The sequence below is a fragment of the Yarrowia lipolytica genome, chromosome 1D (assembly GCF_001761485.1).
Source record: "Yarrowia lipolytica chromosome 1D, complete sequence".
Taxonomy (NCBI): domain Eukaryota; kingdom Fungi; phylum Ascomycota; class Dipodascomycetes; order Dipodascales; genus Yarrowia; species Yarrowia lipolytica.
Window position 1 is genome coordinate 1,968,968 of NC_090773.1, and position 20,302 is coordinate 1,989,269.

Consider the following 20,302-nt stretch of genomic DNA (forward strand, 5'->3'; position numbering starts at 1 on the left):
GGGGTATAGTTAGTACTTCACCGTCAGCACTGAATTTGAATGACACGCCCTACCGGGGCGCCGCTAGTTCTGCAGCAACTAAAATGAAGACACATCCATTGCCGGAGTCCCAATAGTTCAAAAGGGAATAGAATCTAGCATTGGGGTGCCATGTATCAGTGATTTCAGGGAGCCGTTCTCAATCGGAGCTTCCTTTAGCCATCTTACCAAAGTTGTCTGTCATGTTCAATTGTCTGAGTCATATCAGCAGGGACAGATCCTCGACACTCTTCGGACCAATAAGCCTATTAGTAGCAACAGCTCAAGTTCGTCCCCCAGCTGAATTAGATATGGCCGACAATGGCCGCTGTAGCTGTCTGTAACTGTCTGGACAGCTTACTCTTGGGTTTTGGTGATAACAGTTCAAGCAGATTACTCTTTGGGTCCAGCATTCCTATTCATGGAGAAATTTCTGATTGCAAATCTGAAGAAACTATCGCTATAATGGTACACGTTACTCGTACAAAAAATTGAACAAAAAGGTCTAAATCCCTTCTTTCCAGTGGTACTGTAAAGAATTTGTGACAGGACTAATAGGCTACTGTACCTATACTGCTACACCACAAGAGAGACGAAGAAGTCACCGGACTCGGGGGAGAGCTACCCAATCTTTTTGAGAATTCTCTACGATCACTGTAAGATCAACAATTGATACTGCTGGCCAGGTAGTTCCGATAGTTGTCGCTTCCAACAGGGGGATGACACCCACTACTTGTAGATGAACAGCCCCTCTACTAACAGCCCCTCTACGAGACTTGAGGAAGACGACAGTCATATCGAGACCTTTTCACAACTGCTTGTTCGGTTTGTTCAGCAGGATTTTTGAAGCAGTTATCTGGAACTAACTAGGCCCCAATATTCACAAAGGGCAGGATATCTTTGAAATTATTGGCCAATTTCTTGTTTCTAACACTTTCTCTCGGAACTCTTACACTTTGCATCACCTTTCTTTGGCTTTATGTTCCCCTTAAATTCCCCTGAAATTCCCCTTGAATTTCACTAAAAGGTTCACAGTACAATATATACCAAACAGTAAGTTTCATACTGATAAACTCCGCGTTGTTTAAGCTTTCACAAGAGCATCTGAAAACAGTCTCCAAAACGCTCAATAATGGTCGCATAAAAATTCCAAAAATGTGAACCTACTCGCCCTGAACCATTATATACGATTATTACATAAAATTAATCCACAGTTGAGAAAATGATGTCCTAAGCTGTACCGCCGTCAGAGGCTAAATTTCCGAGGGTGCAAGTCTAAACAAGATAAGGTTTTAACGAGTAGTCATCAATGGAAAGAACTGTAAAGTAGAAATGTCAATAGGGGTCCAACTTGATGAAAACGCGTTGACCGGTTAATTAGATCTACTCATAGAACTTCACTGTATAATTTTGAGCGAATTCTACCACTTTTTAATGTGGTTGAATTTCACGACCTTATTTTCGGCGAAAATATACGACGCACAATGTTTTTTTTTTTCTTTCGAGATAACGGTCCGAGATTTAATGCTACACACAATCCAAGACATTTATGTAAATCGATATGACTGTGTATATGACTGTAAGATTAATATCATGTTGTTGGGGTTCTGACCATCATTACTCTAGACACGAGTTTTGGGTACAGTCACAAGACCCACTGGGAAAAGTCACAAAAGCCACCAGGGCAGAAGTGGGTCGATTTTCCTTAGGCTAAGACACACTTTTCACCGTCCTTGCCCTTTCGTCCCTGCTTTCTTCCACCGTTCCCTCGCACGTTCTTTGGGGGGGAGTAGTCGGTAGCTTTAGGTGTAGGGGCAGGAGCAGAGGGAAGAGAGGGGGGAATTGAAGGAGTAGTTGAGACGTTTCGTCGGGCCGAGATGATTGGGGCATTGTTAGCTGTGGGAGTGGCTGGAATAGAGGGGGCGTTAGGCGAGTTCACCACAGAAGTAGGAGCGGTGGAGTTGTTGGATGTGGAGGTGTAGAGCGACTGAGAGTTGATTGAGCTGGAAAGGCTGGGTTTCCGTACGTCTTGGGTGGTTTGGTAGCTAGTGTACGAAGGAGTGGGGGAGATACCCGGTCCATTAGGAGATGAGGACAGCATGGAACGGGGTTGTTGCTGGGGCGCGAACATGAGCACGTTAGGCTCCTCGTCGGAGGCCAGCAGTTTGTGGGCCAGGTAGGAGTAAATTTTGATCCAGGCGGTCTCCACCTCCAGCGTAAATCTGTCTCCGAACCGGTCGGCAAAGGTCTTGACCATGGCTTCTCCTAGCCATCGGTAGTGGATGGGTTCGACACCGATCATTCGGTTGTGTCGTTTTCCCACCGACCGCAGGAATTCGTCCATCTCTTCAATCCTCTCGAGCGAACTGATAGCGAGTCCAAACACGCCCGCGACCGCCACGGATTGTCTCTTGATGGAAGGGAAGATGGACGCGAGCTCTGCGTGGGAGGCCATCAGGTTGGTGTAGAACTGCTCGCAGAAGAGCGCGGTGGGGGTTCCATAGGCCGTACTTTGTTCCAGAGACTCGGGGTCGCTCATAAGATCCGACCACAGCTTTTGGGTGAGTTCGATTTCTTCTTTAGTCATGTCGAAGACGACCTTCACCTGGGATGGTCGAGCCAGGTTTGTGGGGGTCATGGAGCCATTGGTTCTGGTCTCTCTGGCATCGTTGGGGTTGACATTGAACGGCTGAGGGCCCTGGGAGTTCTTGACTGGTTGCTGGGCGTACAGGTGCGGCTTGATTGTGTAAAAGTCCCGTTGGGACTGAGAGTATCCGTCAATGTCGGTCATTTTTTTGGAGCTATGGCTGTAAACGGAGTCGTCGCGAACATGCACGCCCATGGTTTTTAAGGGCGACTCTACAGATTGACCTGGACCTGCTGCAGAGGTACGTCGGGGAATCAGTGGTAGCTTGGAGAAGCGGCCGAGGCTGGACGAAAGCGACGAGATGGATGAGGTGCGTGACGGCGGATAGGGAGGTGCAAACGGCGGCGTTTCAAACGATGGCGTGCGTCTTGGTGCGTCTTGTAATGCGCCAGCATAGTATCTCTCCCCGATCGCGTTTCCTGACTTTTCTGCTGCTTCGCTATTCTTCATGAGGTTTTGGTGAGATGGGCTCCCTCATCTGATTTGGTGCTAATGAGACCGTTCAGGCACGTATTATATATGTCAGCGGCCAAAAGACAGCTAATGAGCGAGCCCTGGTGGATGTTTGCAGGATGGAGAGCCAAAAATCTCCCCTTTTGGGTGTTTGCATCCAACTTGTCTTTGTGGCCTGTTGTCTAGACTGCACTGAACCGTTTTGTGGGCTGTTTGGTCCCCAACATGAATCATGCAAGACTGGACTTTGTGGGGATTTTGCTTTGCATTTTATTTAAATGTAATTTCAGCGCGTGGGTGTCCATCTGGCTCCACCGATCTGAAGTCGTAAATGAACAGAATCGCCCAAAACGGGCTCTAGCAACCGCGACGCCAGTAATATAGATGTTCCTGGATCACCGATTTGCAGCAGAAGGGGACACAGTCAGCTGACCTTTTGGATTGTCACCATGGAAATACCGCCAAAACCTGCCCTTCAATTGCCAACCCCTATTTCCCATATTATCCCAGCATTAAATTATTTTATTTTATTTTATTTATCATAATATTAACACGTTAACTTTATCGATATCACTTAATTTATCGCAATGCCCCCCTTAAAAGAATGGAGCACGTTGAACCATATGCCGCCAAGTCATTTCACGTGATCATCAGGGAAACTGGGGTGGAAAAACCCCTGAATCTGATATTGACAATATTAGAGAGGCCTCGGCATGTCCATTGTAAATATATAAAAAAAATGGCGCCATCTCTCGAAGTCTGCGCCAAGACTTGTTAGGGTTCCGCTCTCTCACTGAACGCTATTCTGAAAAATTCCAAAAAAATTCCAAAAAATTCCAAAAAAACAAACCCATGTTTCCTCCTGGTCTGACGGTTGGGAGTTAATCCAATATAGATACTCGTGCAGGTTATTGTACACTCAATAGTTTTTACTAGTTCTGGGTTCAACCCGTAGAGACATTTTTGTTCATTGTGTCACTGCGATGTCCCTTGTTCTCAGAGCGGTTTTACCAAAATGGGGTTTTACCGAGGTCATTGTCTCGTCAAATTACTGACTCAGACTCTGCAACACATAATATCTTAGTATCCTCTAAGCAATGTTATAACATGTACTGTAATATCGATGTTGGTCTGCAGTGTCTCGTCTCTCAACTCGTTCTTAGGAACCCTGGAAGCTATAGTTTCATCTACGACGTGCCAGCCTACATATATATTAAAATAATGAGTCGGTTCGTGGCTCTCCTCTGGTGACTTGTCTTTTAAAATCTTGGCTTTTGGCTAGTTCTGATGAGATATCTTTGACTGTGGGTCCGTTGTCTAGGAGGGTAGCAGGACGGAGGCCATTACGGGTGACCCAGAAATTCGATGTCGGTGGCGAATAACCCTGCATTTCGGCAGATTGACCACCAACTGAGCTGCTTCAATGATCTTGAACGCGCTTTGGACGGTGGCAATGTGGTCTTCCTCAGATCTCCGACTGTAGATGAGGATGCCGTCAATGTACACCACACAGACGTCTAGTTCGATGAGTTCTCGTAGGTAGTGATCCATCATACGTTGGAAGTGGGTTGGTGCGCTACAGAGGCCAAAAGGTATAGCAATGGTTTCGAAAAGGCTGTAGCGCGTGCTGAATGCGGCCTGGTGGAAGTCATCCTCTCGGAGACAGACTTGATGATATCCGGGTTGGAGGTCGAGGAACGTAAACCATTGTGCTCCGTGTAGTTGGTCGAGGACGATCTCGTGATGTCTCCCCCGGTCTCGGTATCAGTGGACTACAACGGTGGAGGTTCCTGAAGGCTTCGACACTGTAGCCAAACAGGTTCAAGAGCGTCAGGCACCTGATACTGATACCTCTCTGCTACGATGCTAAAATAATTTCTCAATATCTGAACTGAACAGCTGTATGAGTTGGTTTGAACGAGACTGACGAAAGTCGCAACTAAAAACGCTGATAGAAAGCTACTATACATGAAAATTAGTACGGTTAGCTTCCTTCCACCGTTTACGATTTATTGATAGCTAGAGACCATGCTCGAAGCTCAAGTTGAGGGCAGTGGTTTGAACAGCAACGATTTACAACCAAAAATTGTTGTAAAACGCATTAAAATCTATTATTAAGATGAAAAGACAACTCCAAAATATATCTAGTAGCTTTACTGATCCCTGCCAAGCACCGACATCCATTTTCTGAATCCCCATTTCCCCTTCCACAGAGTTACTGGAAACTGCTTTGTGCTCTAAAAAAACTCAATCTTTTCCGGAATTCTTGACCAGTAGTACTGAGAGGATTATTGGTATCCTTTGGATTGCATCTTGATTCTTGTGGGAGTGTTTTGTATTCATTGTTCTCACCATGTGCAATGGGTGTACCGAGTGCTGATACTCTTATGAAAAGCCCAAATCTGCGTATCCAGTCGTAAAAATCTCCGCTAGAGGTACTGTTTACAGTAAATATAGAACAATAAATAAGTTCAGGTGTGCTCCTATTGTTTGTTTCACGCGAAATATTCGGTCGAAAGTGTCGAGGACTCGAGTCAGTCGATTCACGAAGATATCATCAAGTGGAACTAGGGAATGAAGTGAAGCTAGAGATAGTTACTGTTAACAATTGAAAAGCACTGTGAAATAATTGTAGCAAACTTTTCCTGTTAGTTTGGAATTTATTCAGCTTTTATGTATCTTTTGTAGTTTTATGTGAGAGACTTTCAAAAGTTGCAGTAGCGCCTTGAATACTACAATACTGTATGCATAATGATAGATAATAGTACACTGTACAATACCGACAAGTACCTATTAGGAATAACTTGAAGTCTGGGTACCCCCAATTTCAGGACAATTATTCGTAATTAAATCCACATCTGAAAATAGTAAAAAATCTAAGCTTGGAATTCCATTCCAAGGAACCGAATAACAGTTCAATAACGTGATTAACTACAGATAATGAAATCAATTGCATTAATCCGCCTATGCTCAATTAATATCAGAATTCTAAAGCTGAAGTTATGAGTATCAATTAGTATTTTTTGTAAAGTTTTTCTCCAAGAAAAGGGATTCAAATTTTATTCAAGTCTGATGACAAAGCAACGAGTCAAGTTTTATAGTGATTAAAACGTGAAATTATATCTTTAGACAAATTTCTATCCCAATATGATAACTTCTCTATACTCAATCTTCCAAAAAAGTGGTTCTGGGGGTCAAATCTAACCTTGCAGAGATTTGGAATAGTAGTATCATCATGAGTTCGTAAACTAGGATATAAAACAAGAAACAATGCATAATGATGCAATGTGTTATTTGTTTTAGATCTTCTCTAACTCCATGAAGGTATAATGTGGTATCTTGTCATATAGGGGAAAATTGAAGAAAATCTCATTAGAAATGATTTATAACACTTGGGGTATCTTTTTGATATGTTTGCCATTACTTTTGGAGTTCTTCGCGACCTTCCCGCACCCATTTGGTACAAGAATGGGTATATCGAGAAGTGATTAAGAATTTGATACATGATGGAAGATATGAATATGATCTTTGTAATGTCGTAGTTTCCATTGAATATCACTTTATGCGCCTGATATTTCTTAGGCGTTTTTTTTTCCCCTTCTACATAGTTGTTCTTTTTAGAATCACAGTACATCCTGTGTACAGCACTGTACCAAAGTATCACCCGAGAGTAAAATAAAAAGAGCTGGGTGGGAATCTTGGATGAATATTATCCGTCTTTGCAAAGTTCCTGCTTTGTTTTTGTGTTTGTAGGAGATCCTGGTTTCACCTACTGATAATGTATTTTGCGTTGTTTTTGTCCGCTGGATTTGGGAAAAGCTTTAGAGATGTTTTGTCGAATAATAGAGAAATACAGGTAAGGAAGGGGTTTTATTACTACAAGTAGAAAGCTTCTACTAATTGATATGTCGGAATGATGACGTTTATATATGTATTGTCGCGTGGTTCCTGGAAGAAACTCTCACCCCATACTCCCCGAGGAATTCCGGAAACGGCTGTGAAGTTCAATATATTTGATAATAGATCAAAATGTCTACAAGCAGAGATTTCAGATAAAATAACGTCCAGATTTAGACTTGTTTGGGAATATGACACACATTTTCAGTATAGAGGTGGCAAACTGACTCTTGTGAAACGCCCAAATAGATCTACTAAAGCATACCAGTATAACACTTTCAATAAAAATAGATAATAAATTGGATATGAGAGTGCATTTTCGGCTTATGAGTTATGATATGACGTTGAGAGTCTCCATAGGCTGAATCAGGTGAGTGTGATCTCAAGATTGCGTCAAGTGTGGAAAATTGAAGAAATAGAAGCCTGATAGGAAAACCAAATGGAAGCTGTATCTAATAAATGGGAACTAAGGAACCTCTTGATCTTTGGAATTTATTCACCACGTGGTAAACTGCTATTGATGGTATACGGGAAGCACACAAAAAATTGTTGTATTGTTTTTTTTTTTTGTTTTTTTTTGTAGATTGAAACATACAAAACAACACCAAGGTAACTGCATCTAGGAGAATGACACAGATTATTCAAATGACACTTAATCATACTGGAACGGCATTTACTTCGTCTACAATGATGCCTGTAGAGTAGTCGATCAAAGATGATTTTCCACAACGGTTTAACGCGAGTAAATGATGCTGTTAAACTGAGGCATGCAGTAGATCATAATAGACATCTAATCCAAGGACTTGTCTCAGCTTTCACACTTTTTCTCATTCTCGCACATTGCCTCTACTACCTGAAATGATCTGGCATACTTCCGACACTTTTGCGGGAACATTATGATACAGTACAGTACCTTGCTGAGTCGTTCTATATAACGTTTTGATACGCATAAGAATATATAAAAACCTAAAAATATAATTTCCTGAAATTCAACGTTGACTGTGTTACTGTCAGTGGCCGGGTGTATGATTGTGGTACAGTTAGCAGTCACTGTGGGGATTTAATGAGCCCTTTTAAATTGATTCTACAAAAAATTCAAATTAAATTGACCTTTTTCACTGTCGTTTCCATGTTTTGTGACGATTTTGGAGTTGCCCCGAATTAGCCACGGATGCACCATTCTGCACCATCTAACCTTCATGTACAGTGTACTCGGAAGTGAAAATTCGGAATGAAATGAAATTCCAGTTGTACAATTTATAAAAGGGTTTTCCCAAAAGGTTCCAAAAGGACCCCCAGAAATCATATTTTAACTGCAACTACTTGTTCCCTTCGAACTCGGGCTGTTTTGTGCGTTGTTCTTGGTCCTCCGAAGTAGGTGCGGAAGCACAGGGAGGGTTCTGGCATAGATACGAAAGGCAACCGGCGAGAGAGTTTCGGGTCTTGGCTGCTGATCTGAGATTGATTAGTTTGTGTTGACGATGGATAAGATATCACCCGTATTATATATATACATTTTTTATATATAATGCTGAATACCTGCACCAATACCACCTTCACCAACAATACCATGTGGGCCGTCCAAAACCCAATCAGACAAGCTGAAAGAGATGAAACAGATCCTCCCTCTCCCAATCCCAAGTGGCTATCAGTCGCTGGAGATGGGCAGCAAACTCGTGCAGCGGCAGAGATGGAACAGATTACGTCTCTGTGGAACAGAACCGACTTTTGGCTGGCCTGGGCATCCATGTTTCTCGTCTCAATTGCGCTGGCACTAGAGAAGATGACGTTCAAGGTCTACTCGACTTTTGCCACCTCCGATTTCAATGAAATGTCTCTGCTCTCTGCCCTCAATGTTGTGCAAGCTGTCATGTACACTGCTACAATGACGATCATGGCCAAGTTTGCTGATGTTTTAGGCCGCTTCGAATCTTTTCTTCTCTGTGTCATATTGTTTACCATGGGAGAAATAATGCTCGCAGCGTCATCAAACATTAGCACATACTTTGCTGCTCACATTTTCTACGTCTTTGGACAGGTGGGAATCCGGTTTCTTCAGCAGGTTTTTGCAGCGGACACTTCTTCGCTTCGAAACCGACTTTTCTTCGTGGTCATACCCAACTTTGCGTACATTTTTGTACCCTGGTGCTCGGCCCCCATCACCAACGCCATCATCAAACATTCCACTTGGAAATGGGGCTATGGGATGTGGTGCATCATTTTGCCGGTAGTTTCTGTGCCGGTTCTTGTGATTCTCTTTAGACTCAAAAGAAGAGTCAAAGTCGTCAATGGAAAGAAGTATGACAAGGAAAAGTACAAAGGTTCCAGGTGGAATTTCATCAAAGAGCGTCTTCTGGAGTTTGATATGATTGGACTGGTTCTGTTCACTGGTGGTCTCAGCTTGCTGTTTCTTGCAGTGACCCTGGTCAAATCACAAGACTCCTGGAAACAAGCCCATGTTCTCTCGATGATCATCATCGGTCCAATTTTGCTTATTCTTTTCCCTTTCTGGGAAATGTACCCAAAATACCCCTTCCTGCCCTTCTCCGCAATGAAAAACAAAACCCTCATCACAGGCTGCTCTTTTTGTCTAGTCTACTCTATCGCCCAGAACCTCTACAACCCCTACTACTTTCCTTGGCTACTGGTATGTAAGGGACTATCCGTTACTGCAGCATCAAACACATCTGCAACGCTAATGGTGGCCTCAGTGGCTTCTTCTGTAGTGGCTGCGTTCATTCTCCGCTACACAAACCGAGTCAAACCAGTCATTGTTGCCGGTATCTGTATCTACATGCTAGGACTAGGTCTCACTTATCACTACAGACAACCGGATCAATCATTGGCTAAGTTCATTGTTACTCAGGCAGTCGAAGGAGTGGGGCAGGGGTTTCTCCAATCACCTTCTCTCGTTATTATTCAAGCTTCTGTCCCCAAAAACCATGTGGTTTCAGCTACCGCCATCTTCTATGCGGCCAACTCCATTGGCCAGGTGATTGGAGACGCCATTTCGGGCTCCATGTACCGACAGACGTACCCCAAGAAGCTGGCGGACTATGCTCCCTTTTTAAATGCCACTGAAATTGACCAGATGGTAAACAATGTGGCTGCCCCTCTACGTTACAAATGGGGAACATCTGAAAGAACTGCAGTGATAGAAGCCTTCAACCACATTTACAGAAAAATGCTCTATGGACCGATGATTGTGGCCGCTGTGTGTATCCTGATTGCTCTTGCGCTGCCTAACATTGATTTGAGCGAGTCTGAAGACGGTTCCGAATGCACTATTGACGATGATAAGTCGGTGATTGTTCACAAGTCGTCTTCAAAAACTGCTTCAGCAGTTATTGAGAAGCAGTTGTAATCGACTAGATATTTAATGAATAACGAGTAATGAGAGGATGATATTTTGTGAATAATGAGTTTGAGTGGAAGTGACTATCTCACCTCCTTATTTCGCTAGTTGTAAAATAAAAAACTCGCTTCTGGGATGGTAGGCAGAGGTGATTTTTTTTCAAATATAAGTCCAGGTCCATTTTTTCTAGAATGCCAGGACTAGCAGGTATACCGTACTACCGTTTTATTCCTGCTTGGGAAATGTTCCCATCGTCTGTGCTCATTCACGTGTCGGAGAAGTGATTGCTGAGTCTTCAGGGAAGCTTTCCAACACTTGATGCTTAAACAAAAAATGCCTGTTCCCCAGAGACGAACAGATTCAGATATTCTTCCAGTTTGTTCATATACCCGAGCACTACCGTAGTAGATAAATCCTTTGCCTCATCTTTTGATTCCTAAGTCTTGATCTATTTTGGGGTAAATCTGAATTATTGTAAGATCTGACGTAGTGGAACAGACGATGACACAAATTGAAGTGGTATTTCGACGACTATTAGAGCAGTGTTTCCATTCGTGGCGGTCATAGTCATTTGAAGCATGACATTCTCTACTGGAAAAACTGACTAGCATTCCATTGAAATCTGTTCTGAACCTCGTCAGCCGAGGTTACAGTCTTTTCAACAGGTTGGACTTCAGTCGACGTTGTCATATACCCCATGTCGGATCTATAATTAACGTATCCAAAATGCACCATGACAGCCGAGAAGCCAGTTGAGTATCCCAAACTTGAAGCCAAGTACGGTGACACAAGGATTCTTATTATATATCTCGACAGTTATCTTTTTTCTTCAACTCTTATTTTATAGATACCCCAACCCCCAGCTTCCGCCCTTATGACTCGACTGGTGAAGGAATTGACAGACATAATACAACCAAAGCCGGCAGAGCGGCCCCCGTTGAGTTCTTAACTCTTTCCAAGTGTGCCAGAAACATATCAGCAAGTATGATATCTCCCTATCGTCACTTGAACTCGAGTGGTTCGGCCTGGCTGTCTTTAAGACTATGAAACAAAAAATTATCAGGGGAAAGCGCCTTTCAAATGAGAGTCGTAATAAAATAAGCAAATAAATATAACTCCTCGCTGATTAAAGTGGTTCTCTGACTTACTATCAGCAGAAAATGTCATAAAAAAAATCTTCCAGGCATATAACTCTATCTTAATTAAACGTGCATATTTAAGGAATTAATTGGCTCCGTCCAAAACAGTCTCAGGCATGTTTATGCAAGGTCATGCATGATCTGAACCTTACATGTTTACTGGAAAACTTTCATGATAATCGGTTCAGTTTAGCAACAATATATATAATAATGTACAGACTGTGACTACGTATCATCTTTTCAATCTTCTGAAAACCGTGAAACGACGAGTTCCCCCGCTTTCTTGTCCCTTTTCGACACCTTTCTTCACTTCAAAAATACTGACAGACAAACCGAGCGCCGGCCCAGCTCCTTCAGAAAATATATATATACGGGGAGACGTCTTGGTATTTGTACTTGTACTCGTAACGTAAAGCAAAGTTTTGGAAGACGCAAATAAAGACGCAGGAACATGCTGGACAAATGATGTTGTCTTTCTTTTTACCTGTAACGATGACTGATATGCGTTATTTTTGAATCTTTTCATTTGAGCAGTTGTCAAAACAAGATGGTCCTCGTACAAATACAATTCGCGGGTTATATTCGACAACTCGAGGCATCTAGTCGGAACACTGGCAGTCCGCTCTACAATGGCGAACAACCCTGAAAAAAAAGACCCATGGTACTACCCTCTTGGTACAACTTGCCTGGAATTCAATACTAATAAGGGTTACTGGAGCTCAACAGGGGGATCAGTCCACTCTGGCTTTTGATTCACGACGTGTACCTACGATGGACAACCCCAATGTTAAGAGCACATCATCATTTATCCAATTATTCTTCCTTAAACTAATCGCAAATCCCGATAACCAATTTATAAATTCAAGATTACCGGATATACTGTACTTAGCGTGTGTGTGCACGTGTGTGTGTGTAATCATATGGATTTTTATATAGTACTGTAGTCACAGGGACACAAAGTGAATGTCAAAACATTCGTAGCTGACATACATGTTATCATTGTAGGAGTTCTGTACTGAAGCTACATTCATACCTGAATTTCATCTACAATTCAAAACAACAGAAACATGACTACTGGTGATGATTTGGGTGGGACTTCATGGTCCATAATGTATTAACCCCAGAGGTTCAGCTCATTGCTTACATCCTCTTTTCTATAGACTAAAAGGTTCGGTCTCGTCTACATCCTCATGTCGAGGTTCGACTGCCTACATCCTTTCTGAATGCGAATCTGATCGTTGGATCTCCGACTGCTCGAATGGCTCTTACTGGCTCTTGGATGATCATCTGGCGCAGTGGCTCTCATCACATCTTCTTGTTGCTCTTCTAGGCTCTGGCTCAATGGCTCTGGCTCTCTTTGGCAAGAAACACTTAGTTCTTATGGGCTCATTGGCACTCACTGGCTTATCATCATGGCTTTGGCTCTTTCGCTCTGGCACATGTTCTCAAGGTGCTGGCCTTCTGCTCTCGAAGTTCACAGTTTCACCTCAGCGATAACGTCATCGTTTCACAGAATCAAGTGCAGGCATAACTTGTCGTTTCACAGTTTCACTTGCTGGCATAACTCAACGTGTTTCAGTCGTTTCAACGTCTCCTGCTCTGGTGGCTGGTGGAATTTCACCATCGTGCAGCTCCAGGCGGCTTTTCAGCGTTGTCTTAGTGTTCTGTTGTCGGCATTTGTCGGTCGGCGGCTCTAGTTCTGGCTCGTTGCGGCCCGGACTGGCTCTTTGCTCTGGCGGCCTGGCAGGTTGGGCACAAACACTTTGCTCGGTGGCGGTCTTTGCAGACGCTTATGCTCAGGCGGAACAAGCTGGATCAGGTTCGGATCGTGGGTCAGCTGTTCTCTTAACCGTGATTCCTGGTGTGCTGATACCAAGTCAGCAGCAGATGGAGAAGACATATGACTGTTCAAACGACATTCCATCCCTCCAAAGCATTCAGGAATTGTTATTCATGCAGGGAATTGCACCCAAGGGAGCTACCCATACCTTCGGAGAGCTCATGGACAATGTTTCGTGTCCGTCACAGCTTCATATCCACGGAGACAGGATTCATGAGCGGCTTGCTAAGCCTCCAACTCGTCATCACCCTGCGTCCTCTTAGTGCATGTACTGAGGGGTTTCCTTTCACTCTGCAGCTTCGTAGCTTACGCTCAGCTTCACGTCTTAGTTACTAGCTCATGCGTTCTTCACACACGGTTTTAATCAGTCTCAACAGTTGCGTCGTAGCAGAGACTTTGCAGCTTCTGCTCAGCAACTTCTGGAATACTGCCTTGCGACAGGACCAGTAGAGCAGACCCCAAAGTTTTGCTCATGCTGGGAATTTCACCCGTGGTTGCGAACCATCTGAGAGACGGAGCTCCTGAGTAGATTGCGAATCTTTGCTCGTCATGGCTCCATCCCGTAGATGCATGAAGAGAGGTGTGCTGACCCTCCAGCTCGGCAACATAAGAGAACTCAAGTTGCGTCATGGTAGGAGTGAAGTGAATGTCTGCTCGCGCAAGACAAGTACTGCTTCCTTGCTTTCGCTCAGCAGTATCAGCATCTCTCGAGTGACCGAATCCTCTGCAGAAGCTGAGAGACGGTCGACTTCTGATGATGAACTAATGGGGTGACAGAGGGGCCTTTTATATTGTTGATATAGCCGGATTGAGTTTCGAAAGATCTCGTCAGAGTTGCATTAGTGGCAAATATCAATGTCGATCAGTGCATAAACGAAAGAGAGAGAGCTCTGTCGAAGATTCGAGAAACGTCTCATCATGGGATTGGAAATTGAGATTAATACATAATAACTGGTGCAATATATCTTAGGTTATCCAAGTGGTAGATGTATAGCAGCATTTTTCTCAATGTGATTCTTTCGACCTATCGAAGGTGGGCTCGCTTATTGAATAAGGTTCATCGTATCGAGTGGCAAATTGAACTCTAAATATCCCTTTGTTATGTCAGAATATGAGAGAACAATTTCTTTTCACCGGACACAATAAAAGATCTATTATGTTTGACAATCTCCATTTTGTGACATGTACAAGCATTGTACCCATAGTCATGGTCATCTCATCAGGCTTGACCCATTGAATTCCATCCTTGTAGCCAGGAGGAGCGTCACTGAGGACGTTTCGATTTAGCCAGACCGTCTTCTCTGTCACAGGTCCGACGAAGGACGAAAGAACAGCAGGTTTAGCAGGAGAAATAACCTTTGTATGAGGTGAAAAAGCCGGCTCTGGAGCACTAGCAGACATCCGTAGCCGAGGTTCGAATGAAAGGGGCTTGTGAACGTCACAGGCTTGAAATTATTATGTAGATGACACGAAGCGAAGTAGAAGGCGCAAAGATAGACCAGGCAATATCCAGGGTCTCTTTACGGGTGTCCATATCATCCAGGATGTCGGGGATGGACTACTGGACGTGTGCCATCATGTCTTCGGGCGCGCCCACGAGGGGAGCGCTGATGTTAGCGGAATCAGCGTCCTCGTGGCAACCCGACAGACATGATGGCCACCACGTCCAGTAGTTCCATCGCCGACATTCCCTGGTTGTGAAGCTTGGAACTTGGACCACCCCGGTTAAAAGGGACCCACGGGAGACGGCACAGAGGCGCTCTCATATGCCGTTGCGCGACAAATTGCCTCCGTACAGTCGTATGACAAGCCATCTGGAAACAAATGGAATAGCCGACTACCTGAATAGCAGTACCGCTACTGACTCCGATTATTTACTCCCAGTGTGATTCTACCAATAGTGGCTAATTAGGGCTTAGGGGACCACCGACAGGAAGCCTCTCATTTGAAGGTATCTTAGTAAGCAAATTTTTTAAGAAGATTGGTGGCTTCATGTGACTCGAAAGACTCATCAGAATACCCATTTCTCAAGTGGAGGGGGAACCATATTAAGGTTACTCAAAAAATGTCATTAATTGCTTGAGTAATTTGACAGACTTTTAAATGATGAACGTATAAACTTCCCAATTAATCTTCACAAACGCTACATCACAAACTGAGGGATAATGTCCCACAGGTTGAAATAATTTATAATAGAGTTTGTTGAATATTTAGTAGAATATACGCCCCAATATCTATCTTTTCGAAGAAAAGCTGTGAGAATATTTAAAGCTTATTAACAAACTGTGATTGAGTAAGCCTTTAAATGTAGTGCCATAACTTGTGGTTGCATAAACTTGTGTTGCCATAAACTTGCCCGATAATCAGGCCACTTTTAACAGAAAATCAGGCCATTTTCACGAAGCTTATTCATCGGGCATAAACAACACCAGAGATATATATCGGGTGTTAGCGTTGATAATGCAGGGACTAATGAGATGAAAACTTTAGTATGCACTACTTCGAACCCAAAAAATGGACATCGTCAAAATTGGAGTTGAATGGAGTCGAATTCGTGGTTTTATATAATCCATCTTGATACGAACCCCGCACGCAAAAATCAGGCCATAATTTAAGGTCGCATTTTGGTTATAGCTTAATTGCCTCTTTGTGTAATATAAATATACCCCCGATTTACAGATTTTCCAGAATCCTCTATTCATGTTAACCATCATCGCCAAGAATCCGCAAAGTACGTGTTTCGTCTCGAACACTGAAAAAGACGGCTTCTTTTTGTCGCCGGCTAAGAAAGAGGCGGCTTGAGTGAGTATTTATGCTTTCTTCCGTTCGACTGGCACCACTGGGGACTTTTTCGCGTCGTTGTGAAACAAATCGTGTGTTTGTGACACAAACAGCGCGACACACAACATCACACAACATCAAACGACACTATGGAAGATCACGGTATCGTTACAACAACCGATAACGCTTCAATTACAGTCACTGTCGCCATGACCGCCAACTTTTTTCTACGACTGATACCCACAGTCAATCCATGTGACACAAACACAACACCAAGTGACACAAACGCGACACAAAAACGGCACAATAATGACACAGGCAAACAACATACTACAGGTATCTATGTTTCCAGCACCTTGATCGCCGTTCAACCAAGTGTTCTCAACCTCAAGAGGAGTCCCCCACAGTTGCCATGTCTTCTCCCCATCACAATTTTTTCAACTTACTAACACAGATGGGCGTCCTTACGAATCTAGTTACCTACCATAGGTAGCACTAGTCATAGACGGGGTGCTTCCCGAAGAGCTATGAGCCAAAACGACTGGCCTCATCCCGAGGGTGTCGGATAGGCAACCAGTCCAGGCCAGAGTCTCCAGGGGGGCATCTCAATCCCAGGGGGGAAAATATTTTTTTAAAGGGGGGGTGTGGCGTTTTAACCATGCCCAGGTTCCAAGCATTAGCTATGAACTCAGGGACAGAGTCTCATAAGGGAGTGCCCCCGGAAAAACCCGTGTCTTACCTGACGATTTTCGTCTTTTAAAACACGAACGCTACAACCCCAGTCAGTTTCAAACCAACTTGCAATCACCCTTCGCGTCCCAAGAGGGGAGTCTGATTGCACAGAGACGAAACCAGACTAGCGTCACTCACGTTCTCGGCGGAACCGGTTCGTGAGATTTACTTTTTTACTTTTTATCGATGATAATTTTGGCACTGGTGATGTTGGAGCATAGACGTTGGTGCTCTTGGTGGTGGAAGGGGAGGAGTGGATTCGGGGGGCTTGTTTTGAAAGACAGGAGGGTGTGGGGAGAGTGAGGGGTGGGTGGGTGGTGGATGGTTAGATGAGGGGAGTTGGAAGGGGGTGTGGGATGGAAGATGAGGGGCGGTGGAAAGGTGACGGAGGGCTGGAAGACGAGGGGAGTTGGAAAGGTGATGCAGTAGGTGGAAGAAGAGGTGGTGGGGAGGCCGTCAGCCGTGGATTGTGGCTGCTTGGAGTGTGTGACGGAGAAATCCTGGAACCTTCGGGTTGTTTGGCCTTCTAATCACATCCGTGTGTGGGGGAGAAAGCACTTCAACCTTTGGGTTGCGTGTCCTTCTCAAGCACATCCGGGTGTGAGGGGAAAAGCACTGGAACCCTCGTTCTCAATCACCTCTGTGTGCGAGGGAGAAAGTGCTCGAGTCTTCGGGTTGTGGTCTTCTCCATCACATCTTCCAGGGATGGTGGAGGGATGCCGGGAGAGGGCTGGGGCATTGTATGGGGTTGTTGGGATAGTGTGGGTGGGTTATATAATTAATGTATTGATTGTCTTGAAGCCCTGTATCTTGTTTTTCAAGTATCAGATGTCGTAGTGGTCTCAATGAGCGGATCAGCTGTCTTTTCGACATAGTGCAAATCACCTACAATCTATTCTTACGGTCATCTACGACCCACGTCCACGTCTAAGACGTATTGAACTCTTTGAAAAACTTATTGACCTGAGTTATACTTGGGGGATTAATTAGGTAGGGTTCGTTTATGGAACAACGGCCAAGAGAACTGGCGCTGGCTTCAGATAATGGGTACGCTTAGATACTACCAGATCCTAACACCAACCTACACCTTTTTCTCCTGTGCGATACTTGGAAACAAGATACAACGGTATTTACTCCCAGACCCTCTAACCAGCCTGAATAGTTCTTTCCAGACAGGGAGACCTCCAAACCACCGATAGTCATATTACGACAACTCGTATATCTGTAGTTGTGCCAATTCACACATCGATCAGTGCTAGAAGTTCTGATGTGGCCAATATCTGGGATCTTATGCAGCAGAATAAAGCCCTCTGGATGGCATCGAACTTTGATCTCGTCATGTAACATCTCAGTCGCCCCCCGATCACTTCTTAGTAATTACGAGGTGGATTTCAAATACAGTATGTACCTAAGAAAGTTGATTGATAACCGTGTAATGGAACTGATCCGACCTGTATATTTTGTTGGGAAAAGCCAGTACAAGTACAAGGATCTGTTACTACTTGTCTCACGTTAATTCCCTGAGTTTTGGTTTTTGCAATGATAAATCTGCATCTAAAATTCTGATCACAAGCTCATGCAGATCAGGTTGCGTATTTAAAGAGAACAATTCTCTCAATCCCTCAAAAATTACTGCAATTTGATAATTTATTTGACTAAGCTCTCAATAATGCCATTATAGAGACAGCAAATATTATTGTCCAATCATGAGGAATCTAATTCAATCATCAATAGCTCATCGCCCAATTTACAAAGTTTCGACTAAATATGCACTCCATTGCATTATCTCAACCTTAATATATTGATAGTTGTGACTGTGACATCCATTCAATACAATTAAAAATATATGTAGGATAAGGGATTATATCCTGGGGATATACATCGTGTATATTTTATGTTTTTTTCCTATTACGGTAAAACGACTAACAAAACATACTTTTAGGTGAAGAGCCGCAACATTATACCACAATGTCTGAATACATTCCCACCTTAGCTTATTCTGAAGATGTTTGTTGTCTTCTATTCTTCTTCCTTATCTCTCCTCACTTTACGAAATCATCTACCACATCATTCACGACACTTCTACGACTATATTACGACACATCTTCTACGACTAGATGAACGGGCATCGACTCAGTCCTCTCCATTCATTTCAGGTGGGCTTTTCGGTGAGTTTTCACGATCTCTAGCTCTTTGTTTCTGTGTCACTTCAAGTGAGCAGTCATAGAGACATGTGCTGATTCCACGTAAGCCTTTGAAAACTCTAGAGCGATACTAACACAGCGGGAGGTAGCTTTTGGTTCCCCTCCATTTGGCACATAGTGCCGGTGGAGGACCCACTCTGTAAGGAGGTTACAGAGCCAGGGCCGGAAAAGAGGTGATGCAGCGTTGGGGTGGTGGAAAGTTCCTCCCAAGGCCCTATAGAGCAGCCTCGTTTCCGTTCCTTGGAGTCTACCACGGATCAGGTCGTCTCAGCTTCTCCTGGTAGTTTTGAATAGGAAGAAACGTCGTGAGACTCGATTGGGAAGGGGTGTCACCATCCCTCTAGTGTCTCAATTTCCTTTACAGAAGATTTCTCGAGGCGGTGGATTCTGCAGGACCTCCGGAAACCGGAATCTCGCAGAGATGCCACTTTTCTTACCCTTCGACCACGCCCCCCAGCCTCACGTGGTCAAGGTCTGACGCTTCTTTCCAGTGATGCAAGTAAGTCTCGGGTGCCCCCCAGTGCTCTTTTTTTCTTTTCCGGGTGTTGGCTCTATTTGCGGTGTTGGCTCTTTTTGCGGTGATGGCTCTTTTCGGGATGTTGGCTCTTTTGCGGTGACGGCTCTTTTTCAGTGTACAAAACACAATGTCAGTTGTGTGGTGGGGTGTCGGATAATTGCGGTGTGGGCTCAGTGGATTTTCCACTACTTTTTTATTTGCGCGTCAAGCACAATGGGGGACTGGCTGCCCTGATGAGATCAAACCCATGACTAGCGTCGAAACATCAACAGTGGGGGCTGTTGGTGTCGGCAGCCACTAGTCATAAACTTCGACAATTTTCGAAGTACCAGCAGTGGGGGCTGCTTGGCACTTTGAAAATAGTCGTACAGTATATATATTAGGGAATTATATAGCAATATAAGAATTTATGGAGTATAAAAGTAGGATTTTCCAAGTTTTTTCCCTTTAGATGGGTAATATATTACCGAATCAGGAAATTTTCGTTGTTGGTATTGAAAAGTTTATATAGTCTGTATATTTGATGCTGATTTTTCTAATATTTCTTATTCAATCGTTTACTATACCTGTATTGAAGATCATAAGTATTATTGATGTGATATAGTTAATTAACAACTTACAACCCACTTCTAGGGACACGACGTTCCGATAGTAGCACACACCAGAAGGGTGTGTGCTTGCTCATTCACCAGAAAAGAGATTCTAGATCAGTGGATAAA

The 20,302-nt window shown here is 43.8% G+C and overlaps 3 protein-coding genes and 1 pseudogene across 3 annotated transcripts, besides 1 other annotated feature; 2 read left to right on the forward strand and 2 right to left on the reverse strand.

The window, feature by feature from the left end:
* Positions 1 to 1,723: 1,723 nt before the first annotated feature.
* Positions 1,724 to 3,115, reverse strand: YALI1_D19721g (uncharacterized protein; the record flags this gene model as incomplete). The annotated part of the gene is made up of 1 exon (XM_502881.3): positions 1,724 to 3,115. One exon carries the CDS (start codon positions 3,113 to 3,115, stop codon positions 1,724 to 1,726), a length of 1,392 nt encoding a protein of 463 aa, XP_502881.1.
* Positions 3,116 to 8,543: 5,428 nt separating this feature from the next.
* YALI1_D19775g (uncharacterized protein) lies at positions 8,544 to 10,379 on the forward strand (the record flags this gene model as incomplete). Its single annotated transcript, XM_502882.3, has 1 exon — positions 8,544 to 10,379. The coding sequence occupies one exon, from the start codon at positions 8,544 to 8,546 to the stop codon at positions 10,377 to 10,379; it is 1,836 nt and encodes a 611-aa protein (XP_502882.3).
* A 2,580-nt stretch (positions 10,380 to 12,959) lies between these two features.
* On the forward strand, positions 12,960 to 13,609 carry YALI1_D19819g (Compare to YALI0D16016g, Misc non-coding, highly similar to uniprot|Q6CBT3 Yarrowia lipolytica YALI0A14927g no start; annotated as a pseudogene).
* A 100-nt stretch (positions 13,610 to 13,709) lies between these two features.
* YALI1_D19829g (uncharacterized protein) lies at positions 13,710 to 14,750 on the reverse strand (the record flags this gene model as incomplete). The annotated part of the gene is made up of 2 exons (XM_068282724.1): positions 13,710 to 14,002; positions 14,549 to 14,750. 2 exons carry the CDS (start codon positions 14,748 to 14,750, stop codon positions 13,710 to 13,712), a joined length of 495 nt encoding a protein of 164 aa, XP_068138825.1.
* A 5,402-nt stretch (positions 14,751 to 20,152) lies between these two features.
* Positions 20,153 to 20,302: part of a sequence feature (Compare to YALI0D16054t, LTRyl1; YALI1_D19894t) that runs on past the window's edge.